The 19,256-nt window shown below is 40.5% G+C and overlaps 1 protein-coding gene and 1 long non-coding RNA gene across 4 annotated transcripts in view; both read right to left on the reverse strand.

Annotated features, from left to right (window-relative positions):
* LOC107053784 overlaps positions 1–5,784 on the reverse strand; it is a 48,005-nt gene extending 42,221 nt beyond the window's left edge. The window contains exons 1-2 of the long non-coding RNA XR_005861329.2: positions 5,268–5,784; positions 4,804–4,909 (exon numbers count right to left, since the gene is read on the reverse strand). This is a non-coding gene — a long non-coding RNA (uncharacterized LOC107053784). The remainder of the gene's footprint in view (positions 1–4,803; positions 4,910–5,267) is intronic.
* Positions 5,785–7,035: 1,251 nt separating this feature from the next.
* Positions 7,036–19,256, reverse strand: part of BARD1 (BRCA1 associated RING domain 1) — a 43,003-nt gene continuing 30,782 nt past the window's right edge. For 2 of the 3 annotated variants that reach the window (NM_001031246.2, XM_040703382.2), the window contains 2 exons: positions 9,121–9,218; positions 7,036–8,481 (listed from right to left, as the gene is read on the reverse strand). In NM_001031246.2, coding sequence (NP_001026417.2) covers positions 8,152–8,481; positions 9,121–9,218 — 428 coding nt within the window. In that variant the 3' untranslated portion in view covers positions 7,036–8,151. Of the gene's footprint in view, positions 8,482–8,622; positions 8,699–9,120; positions 9,219–19,256 lie in introns of all 3 variants that reach the window. The other variant, XR_005861238.2, reaches the window with a different exon arrangement.

Genomic DNA, 19,256 nt, shown 5'->3' on the forward strand with positions numbered 1-19,256 from the left:
AGTCAGGTGTCTCCAACAGTGAGGATTCTCAGCCCATGCTGACCAAGTGCTAAACATAAGGACAATGAGCATGAAAGTATCATGGCTCAAATTCCTAGCTTTCAGAAGTCTGCATTGCTAAAATGCAAGTTTTTCAGTTCAAGAACATAGCAAGTTCTGCAAATCATAACATCAGGATGCAAAACAAGCAGCCAACCCTTCCTCCCACTTGCTACTTGTGGTCATTAGGGTAATAGACTGGAAAGGCCTGACCTTGTCTAAAGAGCAAGTCAAGGAAAGCAATGAGCTACAGATAGGGTTCAACTTTGCTCCAATTAGCAGGAAATAAATTGCTGCTTTGAGGGGAGGAGGGAGAAAGCCATTTGCTGAAGGTTCAGAGGCAGTCTAGTTTCCAAAGCTAGCTCAGCTGTCCACTCAACAGCTGGAATTTTGATATTGTCCTTAGCCTAATAGCTGGGAGCATGTGGGTGAAAGCACTGCTTCATTCAAAACACTGGAGTGTCAGAGTAAGTAGTCCTCTCAACGAAAAATATAAAAGCTGGTCTCAAAGCCCCCAGCTTTGCTTGTGAGGAAAAGGATTGTAAGGCTGGAAAATGCTTGAAAGCTATCACTCAGCATCTGCAACCCCTGCAGTGCTCAAACAGGACAATATTAATCGTCCCACAGCTTTGCACATATAGAATTTCAAGTGTTTCCAGCCTCCTTCCAGACCTAATGTATTTACTGAAATTGGTTGCCTTCTACCAGCACATAAAAAAGAGGGGGAAAGAAAGGACTAATGGATGTGCATTAACCTTTTGGTACTAGATTTCCCGATACTCTCTACTAATGCAAAATCCATTAGAAGGAAATGTCTGGGAACCACAGTGTGCAAATGCTGTAATGCAGGGGACATCTGTAAAAACCTGCAGCAGGCACACCAGGAACAGGGATCCATGCAAAGGTGGCTGCAAGTGCAAAATGATTAAAGAAACTCCTGGATCTGCTCTGGGCAGAGAAACTCTGCAGAAAAATAAAAAGAAAGGGCCTGGGGAGGGGAAGATTTGGAAGGTGAGTTCTGCAGCAGAATTTGGATGCTCACCCCAAAGGTAGAGCTTTCAAGAGCCTCCTTCGTTGCTACCGCATTTTTTCTTGCCATAGGATTGGAGAACTATAGAATCATAGAACATCCTGGGTTGGAAGGAATCCCCAAGCAGCACTGAGTCCAGCCCTGGCTCCACACAGCACCACCCATACACAACCCCTATGGCTGAGAGCAGTGTCCGAACACTCCCTGAGCTCTAGCAGCTTGGGGCCGTGCCCACTGCCCTGCGAGCTGCAGGCCACCATGATGAACTGCCATGAGAGCCTGGAAATAGCCATCTGGAGAAATAACTCCTCAGATGTCCAAGCAGATACAATTTGTCTCATCTTTTTTCAACAGCTAGGTCAGCCAGGCTTGCCCTGAAGACGAAATACCAGGAGCTGAGCAAGATACAGCAACAGAGACCAGACCCAAATATCCTTACATGAAGAGATCTTCACTTAAGTGCTTTTCTTTCAAGGATGTGAAAGAGAGAGAACGAAGCCAGGAGAAGTGGATACTATCACTTAATACTCAAAGACATTTTCAGTAGTTACCTTAATGGTCTCTAATTAAGTGTGGGAATACGCAACACATCCCAAGGGATGGTTATATCTTTTCCTGTTGCACTCAAACATGTTTTGCCACCATGGTCAAATATTTTTAAATGTACAAAGATTTATCACCTATAGGGCACAGATGAAAACACTTTAGCTTCCTCGCCAGTCACAGCTACCAGCCAACCTCCTAAAATGCAGGAAACCTCAGCCCCCATTCATTTACCACCTAGAGCTATCAGCAGGAACCTGCGACAGCCAGGGCAGGAGCTTGGACCTGGATAACACTAACTGGGATGCTGGATCTCCCAGTTCTTCATTCACTGTGCAGAACCTCTCCAGGTCACTGGTTGCCATCTGGGAAAATGACATCTCAGGTCTTTCTCTGATTTGTACTCTGATGTTTTTTTGCAACTGTGAAATCTTTGAAGGAATGCCTTACAGACCGCCCAGAGAGGCTGTGGATGCTCCATCCCTGGAGGTGTTCAAGACTAGGTTGGATGGAGCCCTGGGCAACCTGGTCTAGTACCAAACCTAGAGGTTGGTGGCCCTGCCTGTGGCAGGAGGGCTGGAACTTGATGGTCCTTGAGGTCCCTTCCAACCCAAGCCATTCTATGATAAAGGGTAGGCATGATTACATATAGACCATCACCTTGAAAGCATGAGCTTCTGCACACCGACCCAACAGCCTCCTGGCCTTGCGGCTTTCTCCAGGTGTCAAACAGCCCCATATCTGGGCTGGGCACAAGCTAAGCAGTGTTACCTTCCACCTAAGTACCTTTTTGCTATCTTGAACATTGCCTGCTTAAACACAGAGCCTGTTCTCCTCCTGCCTCACCAGCGTGCATGATTGTCTCTGCAAGATCCCAGCATGCAGTTTGCATGGAGGTGAGCAAGGACTTCCCACATTTGTGAAGACTTTCTCTCCTCCTCTGCTCCTACTAACTTCTTCACACACATCCATAGCAAAATTGTCACCTTCAAGTTACAGATCACCACAGAGCAACCCAGAAACTGCTCCAAAGCTGGCACTACCCTGCTGGCCTTCATCAGGGACAGCTCTTCCAGACATTGCCCTTGGAGTGGTGTGTACCATTCTCATATCATCTTACCAAGGAGCTGCTGCACCTGGTTGCTTACTCCTTTAGGCAAGAGTCTGTGGACGTCCATTCCAAAACCCCAATGCTCAAGTTTGGGAATGTAAATACCTAATTTGGCTACGGCACCCGCTGCTGCACAGACCACAGGAGCTGCTAACAACTTGGTGAGTGGCTTCTCTCTCTCTCTCATTATTGAGCCATTTTATCAGGCAGCTTTTCTGAAAACACAAACTAATAGCCCACACAAACTCTTAAAAGAGCTCATACGAAGATATCATGGGAAAAAAAAAAACACAAACCAAGACAAGTATTTCAGGATGTTTTCACTAACTCATTCAACAGGTGCACAGCAAGCAAAACAGCAGGACCACAAAACTCGTACTGTAAGTGAGGAGAGCATCTGCCTCCAATTTTTTGTGAAACAAAACCCATGAAGCATAATTTAATAAAAACCTCCTGCTACAACCACAAATAAAATCCTTCAAGGTTGGCTGAGTTTAAAACCAGAAGCTGGCACCTCTTCAGAAGCACGTCAGGGGAGGAGGCCTTCCTGCTTTGACACAGCTGTGAGGAACAGGACTGGAGCTCTGCAGCAGGACCAGGCATGCAGAGAGCAGACGGAGCTGATGGGCAATTCCTATATTGTTTGCATGTGGGATATGGGCACTGTGCTGCTGCAAATAAAAATAGGGGGAGTGAAAGGTCCAGCACCGCAGGCTTATTGAATTAAACATTATTGCAGCTAACACAGTCAATATGGTATTGATCACATTATCCATATTAATATTTAATTCAATTAAAAGGCCCCCAATTTATTGTTTTGTACTTTTTTTTTCCTCAAGTGTTCTTTCAGACCTTTTATGCCGCAAAAAAAAGCTGAGCTCACACAGCTATAGCAATCCAAATGGCTATTTCCCTGCTCAAACCTGAGCAAGGGCTGCTGTGCACATCAAGAAGAAATCCCTGCTTCTCCAACCCCTGCTGGGAAGATACCAGCACCGTACACCTTGCCACGGCACCACACAGTGCTGCGAGACTTCCTCTCCTTCTAATTATATACAAAGTGTTCCTCTGCTTTTAAGGACAATTTAACACAAGTCAAACTACTGTTAATCTAAGTCAAACAAGTCTGAAGAGGCAGAACATGTTGTACTGCTATTAAAGACACCTGAATCTTCCTTCGTTCCCTAAGAGACTACTGCCCAACCAATAAGATGGGACAGTCCCCTTCTGGCCAGCTGGGGAGCACAGGTGCAAACCATTTGCCTGTGCTCCCCAGGCCAGCCACAGCCCTTCACCAGGTGCTCCATCACCACTTCAAGCCCCAACAGTTCCCCCTGTAGTGCCAAACTGGTTAATCTCAGTTTATCAGACAACAAATTCATCCCATTTACAAGACCAAAAATAAGTTACTCTCCGGCTCTGAAGTACAAAGTAGCATAAAGAGGAGAAACAAAAAGCTTTTCCCTGCTGCATTCCATGGACCAGTCTACCCTAAAGCCCAGGACATTCACACATTTTCCCCAGATAATGCACACCAACACCTAGTTTCACGTGACTGTAGTTTGAATGCTTCTCTCTTGGTTCTGAACAGAATATTTCAAGGAGCTTTGCTGTACAAAAAGCTGATTTGCTGGAAAACTGCAGGATAAAATACAGTGTACAAATCAAATTTAGTATTAAGACACCAGACCAGCACAGGAATACTGCAAGTGATAGCACAACCCCACTGGAGTTCTCTTCTTCCTCTGTCCTTGCTCCTGTGAGCCTCACCCAGGCTGACCACAGGTTGGGCCCTTCCCATGTTTGTTCTTCATAGAAAGAGGGCTAAGAAAAGACAGATAACGAGCACTCCCAAAGCGTGCTAACTCTGCTTTTGAGATTAGAATTACTAATGCTCTTTAGTATTACTTATTATTTCCCCAAAACACTCGGGAGACAATGCAACATCCAGCTCTCCAACGCTGTAAGTTCTTACAAGCCACTTACTTCTTCCTCCAAAGTCACTTCTCAAGTAACAAATGAATATTGAATCTCAGAGACACCAATGATCCTAGATAGGAAAAAAAAAAAGCTGACTCACCCAGGGTCTCTGCCTGTAGAACACTCCTTCTCAGGTAGCAGCCTTCATCCAGCAGATGTTGCTCCTTCCGAGGCTAGCCTTTAAATGAGCCCAGGGAGGGCTGGACCTGGTCAGGTGGGAAGCACAAGTGAATTGCTTGCACCTGTGCTCCCCTGGGCCAGCCACCCACTTCATCAGGTGCTCCTCATTAGTTCAGGCTGCAACAGAGGGGTTCCCCTACACCCACCATACACTTACTTTTAAGAAAATTCATCTTTTTCCCTAAACATGATATTTTAGATATAATAAAACAAGTAGAGGCATAAACATGCATTAGCATGAGTTATTTATGATTATATTCTCTGGGATCTACCCAAGACACCGATGCAAGGAAGCATCTCAGTATTGCCAGGTATGTTTCATTCAATACACAGAACCATTCTTAAAAAAATAACAGTAATAACGAAAAAACATGCTGGCCTGACCTCATATTCTTCCTTAGACCACAGCCATGCAGTAAGGTTGTGCAGTATTGATTAAATATTACTTTCTATTACCAACAATAGCCTGATGCCACTCAACTGCACACATTGCTACTGCAGGTGTTATCAGGTGCCCCAGATGAAGTAATTTGTAACGAAATACAGAGATAAATTTCAAGGGCAGTGGCCTGAAAATCATTAGCCTGAGATTCACAGCGTTTTCTGAGGTAAAAACATACAATTTATTTATAAAATCTATAATCTAGAATGCAAGTATTGGATTGTTACCTCTTCCACACACCCAATAATCACACATTAAGCATATGCATTTTCTCAGAACACTAAATAGATGCTATAACCAAATTTGTTAGCAACCTTTAATGTGTTTGCTGATGATCTCCCTACTCCATGCCATGCCAAAGTATCATAGCACCCCAAAGGGAGCACAGCTGTCTGTGCCTCTGCTCTGCTGACACCATATGAAATACCTTTTGTTTTGAGCCTGCCTCCTACTTACTCTAATGCACCTTCACTTTAAGGCAGTGAAAAATGACCCCTGCACACCCTTTGCTCCATGACTCATGGTTTTATAACCTTGTTGTTGTGAGCCAAAATCCAGTCATTGGCTTGAGGAGCTTGATTTATCCTTACTACAAGACTTTTATCAAACGTGCTTTAATCAAGTGCTATACCTCTGCTTCTGATTAGCAGCACTGAATTAAGCAGTCTGCATCACTGAACTTTAGGTTTTGATTTTTATGCTTACCAATTGATTGCTTCAGCAGTGTTCAACAACTGCTTCAATTCTGGCATCAAAATCTTCCAGTGCTGCAGGAGTGCCCACAAGCTGATCAGGCCCAAACTCCCATTCCCTGAAGGATAGACAAACAGGCCAGAGTTAATGTTGAGTGTACTTCAATTAGGAAGGCAAAACTTGATGCTTAGATAGTAACTATTCTTGTTAACATTACCTGATTCAAAGGAATCAAATTAAATGTGAGCAAATTTGCAACGAGTATGGCTTTAAAAAAAAAAGGCAAATTTCTAGCACAGCTTTTCAGCTGCCAGCTCTGTAAATCTACTGCCTCTACATAAAAAGCATAGGAAGAGTTTCCTGATGTGCCAAATCCCTTCCTTGTGGATAGCAAAAAAAAAAAGCTCCACACTTCAGAATTCTGCAGAGACTCACTGCTATTTCTGCAAAGAATACCCCATTAGGTATATTGATGTGCTATGAAACATCAAGTTAAAATGAGCTACAATTGTTAAAATAAACGACCACGTCTACACAGTATTGACTCAGTACCTTATTTGCTTCCAGTGTTTATCTGCACAAAAACCCAAAACACATTCATCCTATGAGTTATTCTATTTATTAATGAGCCTTACATTTCTGCTTGCTCACACAGACCTGCAAGTACTTGAGAACTGCATTTAGTGAAGAGCAATGATTCAGTCTAGCGTAAGTGATAGATCAAGACACTCCAGCTGCTGAATTCTAGTAGATGCTATTGAAAACTACACCTATTATCCACGAAGTGTGTATTTCCAACAGCTCTACAGAGTGTATTTAAAATCTGCACGGGATCTCCAGTGGCAGTGATTACACAAAACAACTCATACTACAGAGCTTGCAGACAGGATACTATCTTGACAGCTTATCAAGTTCACGGAAAAGTACTTAACGTTTCCATTTACCTGTTGAGACACACATAGGAACTATGCACTTATTCCACAGCTAAGCTCACGCAATAGAGACACTTCAAGGTGACTGACACTAAGTTTTATTACAAGCAATACAAACACCAAGCACAAACATTATTCCCCCCCCCCCCAACCATCATTCTCATTGCACATCATGGCAAAGATAACATCATTAAGTTATGAACTCACAAAAGGCAAAACATACCATGTAATGCTTACAGCTCATAAGAGTACAGAAGGAAGAAGCTAAATTCTGACAATAACTTATGGTCAACTTGAGAAAGGAATTACAAGCTGATCCCAACAAGTATGCAAGAATCAAGTACTGCTCCAATGCAGCAAAGTACATTTAAAAGACAATGGTGCAAAGCAAGGCATAATTGTTTTATGATTATTTTTCCACATAATCACGATAGCCATCAATTTAAGTACATAATTTTTTAATCATAATTTAATAAAGGCTCTGACATTTAAAAACCTTCAGAAAATAGCATTGAATTCAAGTTACATACAAACAAGAGAGAAAATGGATGGAAGTGCATAAAGCATGAGTCGATACGAAAAAGTTTTAGAACAAGATTTTCACAGATGCACTTTCAAAACTACTTTCAAATGAATTCAGGCCATTAGTTCTGCTTCGATTTCTACAGGGCTTATCCAATGCCAAGAATTTCCTATAACATTCAATTCTAAGTTACAAGGAGCATCACACATCATCTGATCGGTGTCTATACAGGCATATGACTTTCTTTTTATAAATACAAATTCTGGCCTGGCTGGGAAGTCGTGACGCACAGAGTACATCCTTGTCAAAGCACACCAAAGAAAAGAAACAGGGTCATGCTCTATCACCAACTACAGTTTGACGTAAGTCAAAATTCAAAAGATTTCATTTTGCAAAATCTTATAAAATGTCAGTGATTATTACAGTGAAGTTAAATGCAAAAAATAAAGCTTAGTAAATAATCCAAGGCACAACTTCTCAATGCAGCATCTTTTTTTCCCTATTTCATTGGCAGGTCATTTATTCCAGCCTATCAAAGTGATCTTGGAAAACGGAGGAGCTTTGACCACGTAAATGAGTTACCATGTGCAAAACATAAATCATAGCTTTAGCCCAGTGTTTTTCAGGTGCTCAAGATTCACCACTTTTAAAAAGGTCTTAGTAGCAAGACAGGGATGTTCACTTTACAGGCAGCAGCTGAAATGACATTATGCAGTCTACGATCCAACTGGAGGGAGCAAACCAGACTTTGCCTTGACGAATTTTCTCCGGTTTGAATTTAGAAGATGCATCATAGATGACATACTGAGTGCAAAATCTCTGGTCAGAAGTCGATTCTGCATGGTATGCCACCGTGTTGATCGTCTGCGTCACGTCGCTGTCTGGTTTTGGCTGCCTAACCAGGATTTGCCCTCCTCCTGCTTTGACCAGCTCCACAAGATCGCTCTTCTGGTGACTATTGAAAGATCCCAAAAAATAGAAGTAGCATCCATCAAACAGCTTAGGCAGCTAAGGGAAGGAACATAAAAATAAGTATAAAAACAGGGCTTCTCAAACTGAGGAAAAAAGTGAAAGTGAACAGAGAAAATAGTCAAAAGAACAGTCACTTAACACTCAGTATAAGCATATAACTGAGCAAAGTTTGCTTACCTGGTAAATTCTTGCTTATGTTTAATCATTTTCCAGCACAACAAGGTCTTCAGCTATCACCTAGGGTTAGTCACAGCTACTCCTCCAGCATAATCAGAAAGTAACCAGAAATGCACCCAGTTAAATATGAAGTGCTCTGATATGGAAACAAGATGTGATTCAAAACATTTTTTCCTTTCAACTTTCAGATTATTTCAACTACATTCCTAAAGCTGATCAAAGAGGGCCAAAGCAGCATCACTTGCTGTCCCATGCAGCTTCTTCCATAAACATAACAGAGCTTTTCTTCTGACAAGGTTATGGCAACATAACCACTAATGGAGAAAAATGACTGCTTTATGGATGCCCGCAGTTCTTTCCATCACCTTGCACATAATCAAATTTCTGTACGAGGCCACATTAAAATTTTACATCTACTGCACCTGGACAAGTGGCAAAGGGCAAAAATGCACAAACCAAAGGTCATTAAGACAATCTGTCTCAAGCAGTAAAACCCACCAGCTGTTCTCTGTTGAGACGGCCTCTTTGTGGGCCACCTTGGATTTCATACTTCTCTTCTTGTTCTCGAACTGTACTTTGTAGACAGGCTTGTACCCCTATAGAAACCACAATAAGAAAAGCATTAGTTAGTTTCAAATCTCACCATTAACTTAGACAAGTCATCCTTTTTTTTGTAAACAGGTTTGCATTTCATTTCAGGGAATAAACAGCTGCACTAGGATTAGAGGATTATCCATAATGCAAAGCACTGCATCCACATAGCATCCAATCTCGTGTCCTTTAGCAATTTTATTTTAACCTGGAACAGAATTTACAGCAGTGGTTGTAAAGATGCAGGTTAGATGGAGAGAAGCAATATCACACTAAGATCAGTGTTGTAAACACAAAATTATTAGTGTTTCCTCTTAACTGCTACTAAAGGTCAACCACTTAATGTCAAATGTCAAATTGCTGAACATTTGGAAACTCAAAGCCAGTGAGGAGAACCACCTCTGCAGTTAAGAAATGGAAGCAATTGCCTGATAAAGAGCAATTACAAAGCAAGTACAAAGCTGTTTCTGAATAGGTATAGTCTTAGATAAATCAGATGGGATTTCAAGGTCTCCAAGATCAGCAGAAACTGCAGGTTTACGCTGAGGTTTCAACAGTGGCATTTATTTTTGTTACCACTGCTGCATAATGAGATTGTCTTTCACAACCAACATGGTTTTACCTTGTTTTAGGGCTCTTTTTTCCCCCCCCCATCCAAAATGCACTGATGCTGATGTATCACTAACATTTGTGAAACGTACCTCCTGACCTGACTTTGGAAAGAGGAAATGCTGGGGTTCCATCCTTGAATGGATGACATTTTGCCTGCGCTCATTTATAAAAATTACCTGAGAAAGAAACTTTGCAAACTGTTCCATAAAGATTACAGAGTTGCCAAGGTTCTACTTCCAGAGTAGTTCTCATTCCTCAAATAGTGTTTTTATTTAGGCAACTTACTTTTCCTATGCAAACTTGGGAACCACAATATCTAAAAAAACACAACCAACTGAACAAAACCAGAAATGAAGCAGGGGTGTTGATCTTAAAAGAAGAAAGCCCAAGACAATGAAGCGAAGCATCAATGATGAAGGTGCTTGATTCCCATAGGAACAAGTAGCAGTATATAATCCCAGTGTAGAGAGATCTTTAAAGTCAACCAGATTGGCTGCTGCTTTACACAAACTAGCAAGATGCAAAAGGAATTCACATTTTAGGTACTAGAAGTCTTACAATGTACTTAAATGAAAGAAAGATAAGCCTACACAGAAAGACACAACTGGTTAGATAATATGACAATACATACTTCCCTTTCCATGTACAGGTATAATGAATTGCACTTGATAATTTCTTCAAGAAACACCGATAAGAACTCATATGAAACTGGAAGGGCAAGCTAGTCATGTATTTTCTTGAAAGTAACTTCTGCATTTATTATTCATAACAGCAATGTATAGAGATGAGCTATTTCCCAACTAAAAAATAAATATGAAGGCTATTTCAATACTTAATCATTACTACATAACTGGATTTCCTCTATCAATTTATTTCAAACTTAAGGTCATTCTTTCAAGAAAACTTGGATATTAATGGGCATCACTCACAGTAAAGGAAAAATCTCAGCTAGTCTTAAGAGCATAGCTGTCCATTCATTAAGAACATAAGTTACTTCAATTTACCATCAAAAACTCAATTTCAAGGATTTTCCACTACAGAGCTGAGGTTTACATGTAAGAGTACATCACAAATCGATCATCTAGTGTCAGCATCAGTAAGTGGTGCAAATTTGATAAAGTAATAAAAGGTTGAATAAACACAGAAGGCTACGATGTCTCCTTGTGCAGTTACTTCTCTGAAAGAGAAAAAAAAAATCACAGAATATCTATTTTAACAGAAAATGTAAAATGGACTTTTGCATACATGTCTGCCCATTCTACACTGCCAGTTTCTCCAGCTAATCTGTAGGCACCAAGGTACCTTGTTACATTTAATGAAAATCCCCCACAACTCATCCAGATGTGTCCTTTTTCACTGTCTCCATAAGAACCCAAAGTATGTCTCCTTGAAAAACTGTAAGTATGTAAACAGACCATTTGTTAGCACCACTAACAGTTTCCTCATCAACTTTAACTTTTCTTAACAGGCTAGAGTAAGGAGAAACTTGTCTCTTAATAGATTTGTGGCAAATAAGTTATGTATTCCAAATAGAATAAAAAGCCCTGAACCTATGTTCTCTGTATCCAGGTATTTTGTTTTGTTTTTTTTAAAAACATTAGTATGTTAAGAGGCAACACTGTTAGGCTTACACACTGCTTTGTAGAGCAATACTCTTCATGTGTTCCCTGGTGATGGAAAAGCACTGTATCTTCAATTTGAGAATTAATTTTTCATACACGATATTGAAGCAGAACTTGCTCTGATTCATGGGTCTTGTCACATTTGGCAGATAGAACAAACATTATTTTTTGGATCCACAGAGCTCTGGGACGTTTCAAGCAGCTATCTAACACTTCTCCTGTGTGCAAGTAGCAAAGAGTTTTTGGAGTCCTCAAGCTGAGATGATGTGATGCCTCAGGATTCAACATGTATCATGACAATTGCCCTGTCCATGGTGGAAGTTGTCCTAACAAGTAGGGAGTAAAGATGTTTAAGAGGTAGAGATCAGTATGTTCTTTGACTGCACTTTGTTCAGAGTTGGTCATTTCTCTTCAGCAACTCTTGCATGCTAGTACAATGTTTTGTAGTCCAGTGTTAAACGATTCACACATCATAATGCAATAGAAGAACTGAAATATCCTTCTGTTCTCATATTTAAGATAAAAAGACAGAAGACTCTAGTTGTGTTTCTATCCAATTCATTATATATACTTGTCTAAGACTCTTATTTGTCTCCTCTCTGACTTGCTTTTTACCTACTCCACACCAAACTTAGTGCCAAGTCACTTCTACATCACTACTTCTGGATAACCCTGTTCAGATACAGTGACTCCGAGCAGCTACCACAGTCTCAGTGAGGTTCAGGACAGAATAATCAGCTTTGGTTGTGGTATGGTGTCAGTTGGAAGCAGGAGGCAAGTGCAAGCTCTAAGACAACCTCATGTTGGAAAAAATCTCAGTTTCACCATTAAGAGTATGAATACAAGCAGATGATTAGTGTACACTCTAGGCCTTTTGGTGGGTTTTTTGAGTTTTTTAATTTTTATATTTTTAATACAGCCAGGGACATTATTTTGTGTGACAACTGCGTGCTAAGCAGAGTTGACTCAGTAAAGCCCGGGTCTTTTTCCTGAGTAGATCATATTAACTTTAAAGCTGCTAATGTGTATGAGTGTCTGGGTAACATGACAGTTCCCTTTTAATACCTTCTTAATCAGGATGACACTCAGCTTGTTGGAGAGGACATATAAAAGGAAATAAAACACCATACTATACTCAAAGGCACAGCACTCTACTGCTTTCATAGGGATTCTTTCAGAAGCTCTGTGACCTTATAAGTACTCCTATTTAAGTCAGAGGCACAGTGCCCCCTGACTTCAAACACTAACCACATTAAATTGATTTCCTGAACATCTTAGGTTGCAATCACTTGTTCAACACTGTAAAGAGCCCCTAGCGAAAACTTGGATGCCAAGATGCACACACTGGACAAAAGACTGAAGTGAAAAATAATGGCTATTAAAGTAATTAAAAGTCAACTAGTACACCATCAATACTTCACCTCCTTACGGGCTCTTATTTACTTATGTAAAAGTCAGCAGAGGAATCTCCATCTAAGGGAAGGACACCCTTAAAGAAGCTTACCATAGCCAGAGGGGGAAGTAAACTTAATGTTGAGAGGACACCCACAATTTTTGGAAGGGATAGTGATCAGAGTTGCATTATTTTCCTTCCTAAATTTATGGCTGGAAAAAAAATCTGGCTAATTACAAAACAGAATGAGATCACTTTTTAGCCAAAATCTCAGCAAAACTTGGTTTATTCCCTGATAGTATTGTCATTTTTTTTTTTCCCTAAAGCAAAGAGGATGATTACTGCAACTACACTTTAATGGTCCTCTAGTTTAATCACAGTAGTTAAATCAGATATCAGTTACCAATACAAGTGGCTGTCTTCCATTTCAACATGGACCAGAGCTGTTTTGCAATACCTAATGCAAGACTGCAAGCACTCATTAATAAGGCTTGCTGCCTGCCTGACAGGAGATGATGCTGGGGAAAGGTCACATGTTCAGAAGGGTCAGGCAACGTTCTTCACCAAACATAAAGAATATTTAAAGTTTGAGAGCCTCTTAAATAGCTGGTTTCATGCTTGCAATGTTTCGATGCAAATAATATCAGTTGCACAAAATTCTAGCATAAATAGAGCCTGCATTAAAGGTCCCTAGAAAACATTGCAGAGAAAGGTTTTGGTTTAATACCGCTGTATTTTAGGCTGATGTCACCACATTTGGAAGGGAGAATACTGCTCTACTCCACTCCTCATTAGCAAGATCAGTAAAGCACCACTACTTAAACTGATCCTGACTGAAACTGAACTCACTGAACATCTGGCCCCACCTTCTCACCTCCCAGTATTTAAGAAGCAAGGAAGTTAAAAGGGAGCCCACTAGTGATACCGTTAATTGACCTTTGATACAACTGCAGATGCTAACGCTGGAAATAAAGAAATCGTTACTTGCAAATTTTAAGATCAGAGCCATGTAATCCTTATTAATGTAAGTCTTATTGGTTTATAATGAAACTAACTGCATCAGCAAAAACAGTTTAAACAGGGTGAAGTACAAGAAGAACTGGATGCCAAGAACGTAATCACCCAGATACCCAGGGGTAGCTCTCAGTAACTCAATTAGCTTAGAGGAGGTTTTGTTGGATTTGCATTAATAGAGCAAAGGGCAGGGGTTACTCACAGATTTCTTTTGGAACAGCTAAAAGTAATTTGAAAAGATGCAACAGCAACGAAGAAGATGAAATACTACACAGAGAAGATCCAGTAGAGATCGCAACTTCCTCAGCTCACTCTGCTTATGCTCTGAGTTTTAAGATTTGTATGCAGACTGAGCAAAGCTTGATGAGATTATTTTCCTAAGAAAGGAGGAAAATTGGACTGAGACAAAGTGTTAGGGGAATTTTGTAGAGCTAGCTTCAATTTGCTCCCTTAAGAACATTACTGATCTCTGCCATAGTACAGAAAAGAATTTTCTTGTTGTCTTGTGGATTTATAAAGTAACTTTAGAACTGCACTTCTTCATGAAGTGAGGTAGAGACCTCATTTGGTGAAACACAGTCCATTTTTCCAAGAGATGGAAATGCCACCAGATGCTGCAGACTAAAATTAAATCTCCTTAAGAAGGAGAGTTAATAAGTTAATCCAGGTGGTATTTATTAAACACAATGGAGCAGATGCTTAGGAAGCCCTTAAATACTGATTGCCAGAAGCTAGGATCATGTAATATGAAAATCACCACTTAAAAATAAATAAATGAGTGATTTTAAGCAATCACCATTTGCCAGGGCTGTGAACAAAGAAACTGGAGGTAGCCATACCTGAGTTGAAGAGGTTAGGTTAAATGTCACTCATTTTCTCCTCTGGGAATCCCAGCAGCTGCACCATCTAAATCTGTGCTGACTTTGACACAAAACTGCTTCCCTACTCCTTGCCAGGAGGTGGCAGCCACTGTAGGAGTGCAGTTTAGGCCCTGGTGGGTGATGTGAAACATTCCTCTCTGCTGCACAGCCAACACAATCCCACACATGTGCACATGGGATATTTCTACCATCGCCCACAGAGCTGCGGGTCCTTTACAGCTGAAACAAGTCTCCAATGCAGAATAAATGTGACATCCTCGTTGTCAAAAATTTTAAGCTGCTTTAAGGAGGAAGTGCTTTGCTTTAGATAAACATCTTTATCTAAAAATACGTATAGAAAATAGATAGCTCAGCCTGAGAAGGGCCAGATCAAACTAATTTGGCACTTCCCTTGTCTAATAGCTTAAAAAAAAGGCTGCCCCAAGAAAATTTTGCTTGAAATGCCAGTCATGCAGTCCCCTGGCTCTTCCTGCCAACTCCCAGTTGTTCCAAGTCCTTACAAGAAAGGCAGGATTTTTTGCATTCTTGTAAGTGGTCAGAGCTGAGTCATTCATGCTGCTCCAAGTAAGCAAAGCAGATGAAGGAATCAGCAATTGGATACTTTGAATTCTCCCAACTACTTTGCCAAAGACTGACACAAGCTTATTTCCATGTCTATTGTTACCAAGTCAATTTCTCACTCCCAACTTTAAAAGATGACAGTAAGTGCTTAAGACAAAAGAAAAGCTGAAAAGCTATTAACTATTAATGTTGGTTTTAATTATGGTCCTGTGATCTACAAAGAGGATAGAGGGAATACAGTATTACTTGAATCTTTGTCTCGGGCAACCTGCAGAAGTATAATGATTCTCTACTTTGTGCCCTAATATAGTCTCAGAAATAATGAGGGCAATAAAAGAATGAAACAAATGAAAGATATGGCCAAGGGCAAGGAGTACAGCGACAACGGTGTTTCAGTTGAATCCTACACTGCTCTGAAAGTGGATAGATTGTATGGATAGATAGAACAGTATGTATGGAAAACACAACTAGCAAGGTGCAATTTCTCTAATTTTTCACCTGTGAAGACCTAACATTCCACAGCAATGACATCCTTTTATAGCTTCCACTTTCAGACAAAAGGGAAGCCCAGAACTGAAGACACACACGTGAAATCCTGAGGGCAATACTTAGAGGGCAATACTTAGAGGGCAATACTTAGAGGGCAATACTTAGAGGGCAATACTTAGAGGGCAATACTTAGAGGGCAATACTTAGAGGGCAATACTTAGAGGGCAATACTTAGAGGGCAATACTTAGAGGGCAATACTTAGAGGGCAATACTTAGAGGGCAATACTTAGAGGGCAATACTTAGAGGGCAATACTTAGAGGGCAATACTTAGAGGGCAATACTTAGAGGGCAATACTTAGAGGGCAATACTTAGAGGGCAATACTTAGAGGGCAATACTTAGAGGGCAATACTTAGAGGGCAATACTTAGAGGGCAATACTTAGAGGGCAATACTTAGAGGGCAATACTTAGAGGGCAATACTTAGAGGGCAATACTTAGAGGGCAATACTTAGAGGGCAATACTTAGAGGGCAATACTTAGAGGGCAATACTTAGAGGGCAATACTTAGAGGGCAATACTTAGAGGGCAATACTTAGAGGGCAATACTTAGAGGGCAATACTTAGAGGGCAATACTTAGAGGGCAATACTTAGAGGGCAATACTTAGAGGGCAATACTTAGAGGGCAATACTTAGAGGGCAATACTTAGAGGGCAATACTTAGAGGGCAATACTTAGAGGGCAATACTTAGAGGGCAATACTTAGAGGGCAATACTTAGAGGGCAATACTTAGAGGGCAATACTTAGAGGGCAATACTTAGAGGGCAATACTTAGAGGGCAATACTTAGAGGGCAATACTTAGAGGGCAATACTTAGAGGGCAATACTTAGAGGGCAATACTTAGAGGGCAATACTTAGAGGGCAATACTTAGAGGGCAATGCTCCAATACTAGAGGCCTTACACTTCGCTCAGACAGCAGGAAAACTCCACATGACTCCTCCAAGTGATGCTGGAGGATATTTTATCTGCATGTACAGACACATGTAAACAGAAGCACTACAGAATTATACAGAAAGATTGAAGCAGATGAAGGAGTCTGCTTTTCTTTTTTTAGACAAACAGCTTGAAAGTCTGCTATAGCAGAAGAGTTAACATAAATACACTTTAATCATTTTGCTTGCAAGTGTGAATTATTTTTTAAGTGGAATAGTTGTGTGTGGGCTGTAAGTATAACTTTAGAAATAACAGTAAAATGCAGCTTACCTCGTGGTTAAAAAAATTCCAGCAGTCAGTTTTATGCATAATCAGCATTTCATTAAGTGTTACACTGAGCTTTGTTTTTTTAAACAAATTCAGTGAAGGTCTGAACATTAACTTCCTTTAAGTGAGCAGTTTGGAATACTGAACTATAAGCAACTCCTCCTCCCATTTATTTGTAGTGGCTGTGACAGAAATAAGCCAGAGTATATATACTTTGGAAAGTTTATTTGCATCACGTTTAAGGAGAGTTATCCAAACAAGAGTCAAAAAGCCATGATAAATAAAGAGAGAAAGTTATGGAGAAGGAAAGCAAAGACTTCTTTTTCCTAGACAAATGTTCCATCAGCAGGAGTCCCATTATTTGTTATAACAATCTTTAATTTGTAATGACTCTGAAGAAGACTAATAACAGACTGGTAGGAACAGATGGAGTGGTGCTGTTAATTATAGGCACTTAGCTGCATCAGACCCCATGAGTTATTACTAACACTTCCCACTAGGGAGGAGAATCACTCACTTTTAAGTAGTATGTTGCTTACTAAGCTGGGAGCATTATCAGTCAGGATTGTACTAATCAGTACTCTAACACCACAGAAAACAAAATTCAGTTGTAAACAAAAAAAATATTCCTTGAATAACCCTCACCTAAATCTATGTTTTTTTTCCCAATCATACATTTACCAAGTCTACCAGAAAGATTTAAATGCAGGTCTAATTTCATCTCTGCTACTCAGCTGAAGGCAGCTACATACCTATATTGGCAACATTAGTTTTCTAAGCACCTGACTAGCAAGAAGATAAAAGGAAGTACAGGCACATGTGATGGAAAGCACATAGGCTTCCTGAACCAAATGAAGCCAAGAACCTGCATCAGACTGATTCACCACGGAAAGACTTCTCAGTCTTTGTCTGCAACAGATTGTTGTTTATCTCAACACAGTAATTACTCAACTCAAAGTTCACTTCTGACCTGAGTTTTCCACTGAATTCCCACCTTCAAGCAGGAAACTATCTTCCGTCTGCTTATTAGCAAAACACTTGGAGTTATTAAACCCGCCTCCTTAAGGAGAAACAGCATATCTCCTGTTATTAAAAAAGCTCCCACCATATGCACATGGTAAAAGGCACCATTGTTTTCCTTTTGCAAATGCTTACAAGGCTACAAACTCCTGGAAGCACTGCAGAAAACACTGCTGAGAGAACACAGCTTTTACAGGCCCTTTAAGAATCACGGGAGAGAAGAAATCCATCAGGAAGCTAAATGAATACTCTAAGGAAGCCCAATGATTACGTGGTGCCTTATTTGTAGAACTATTATGCACCTTTTGAAGCATTAAGCAATACTTTCATAAGCATGAGAGAACGCGGAAAATCCAGACCATTAGAGAATCCTTAAACTCTGATGTTTAGTCACAGTGAAAAACTGGAATGAAATTTGGCTATGAGTTTTCCATGGATAGTTAATTCATTTGTAGTGCGATTATTAGCTAAAAGGACTTAGCCACGAAGGTCAGAGGGAAGAAGATGGCTTTAACAACTCTACTGAAAGCAGATGTACTAGCAAGTACATTAGAAATCATTAAAAAAAAAAATCAGAGCTCAAGGTCCATCTTCACAGTACAGCTACATGGCAAAGCACTTGCTCTATAAGAACTAATGATGAAAGATGACAAAAACAACTGCTTGCATACTAAGGTGACACTATGCAAATAATCTTTCCTTGGAGGTTACTGTCTTAGCAAAAGAGCGCTCCGGTCTGCACGGCTCACATGTACAGAAACAGTACTGAGAGTTAGGGTTATTTCATTTGCCTGTGCTCTTAGATGAATGAGTAAGACTGCTGTACCTGGTAGCTCCTACCTGTGATTGCACAGAGCCTGGCACCTTTCTCAACAAAGGGAGAAAGTACAAGCAGGGGTTAATATCAGCTGACATCATCTTTGCTTACAATGTCTAACTTTAACAGACCTCACCTTACCTTATATAGGCAAAACCTTACCCTCCTACAGGCTTGGATCCTACACCCAAAGCAAGAATTTCTTATTCATTTGAATGGAAGCTGACTGTAAGTTCAGGGATGTGATAGACACCTTCCTCCTCTTCTAGGAGGTCTTCCAGAATCTTCAAGATTACCCTTAAGGTAGCAATGAACAAATTCATTCCCTACTGCTACTTACAAATATGACAATGCAATGCACACACTACTA

Source organism: Gallus gallus, chromosome 7 (genome assembly GCF_016699485.2).
Source record: "Gallus gallus isolate bGalGal1 chromosome 7, bGalGal1.mat.broiler.GRCg7b, whole genome shotgun sequence".
In the NCBI taxonomy this organism is placed as follows: Eukaryota; Metazoa; Chordata; class Aves; order Galliformes; family Phasianidae; genus Gallus; species Gallus gallus.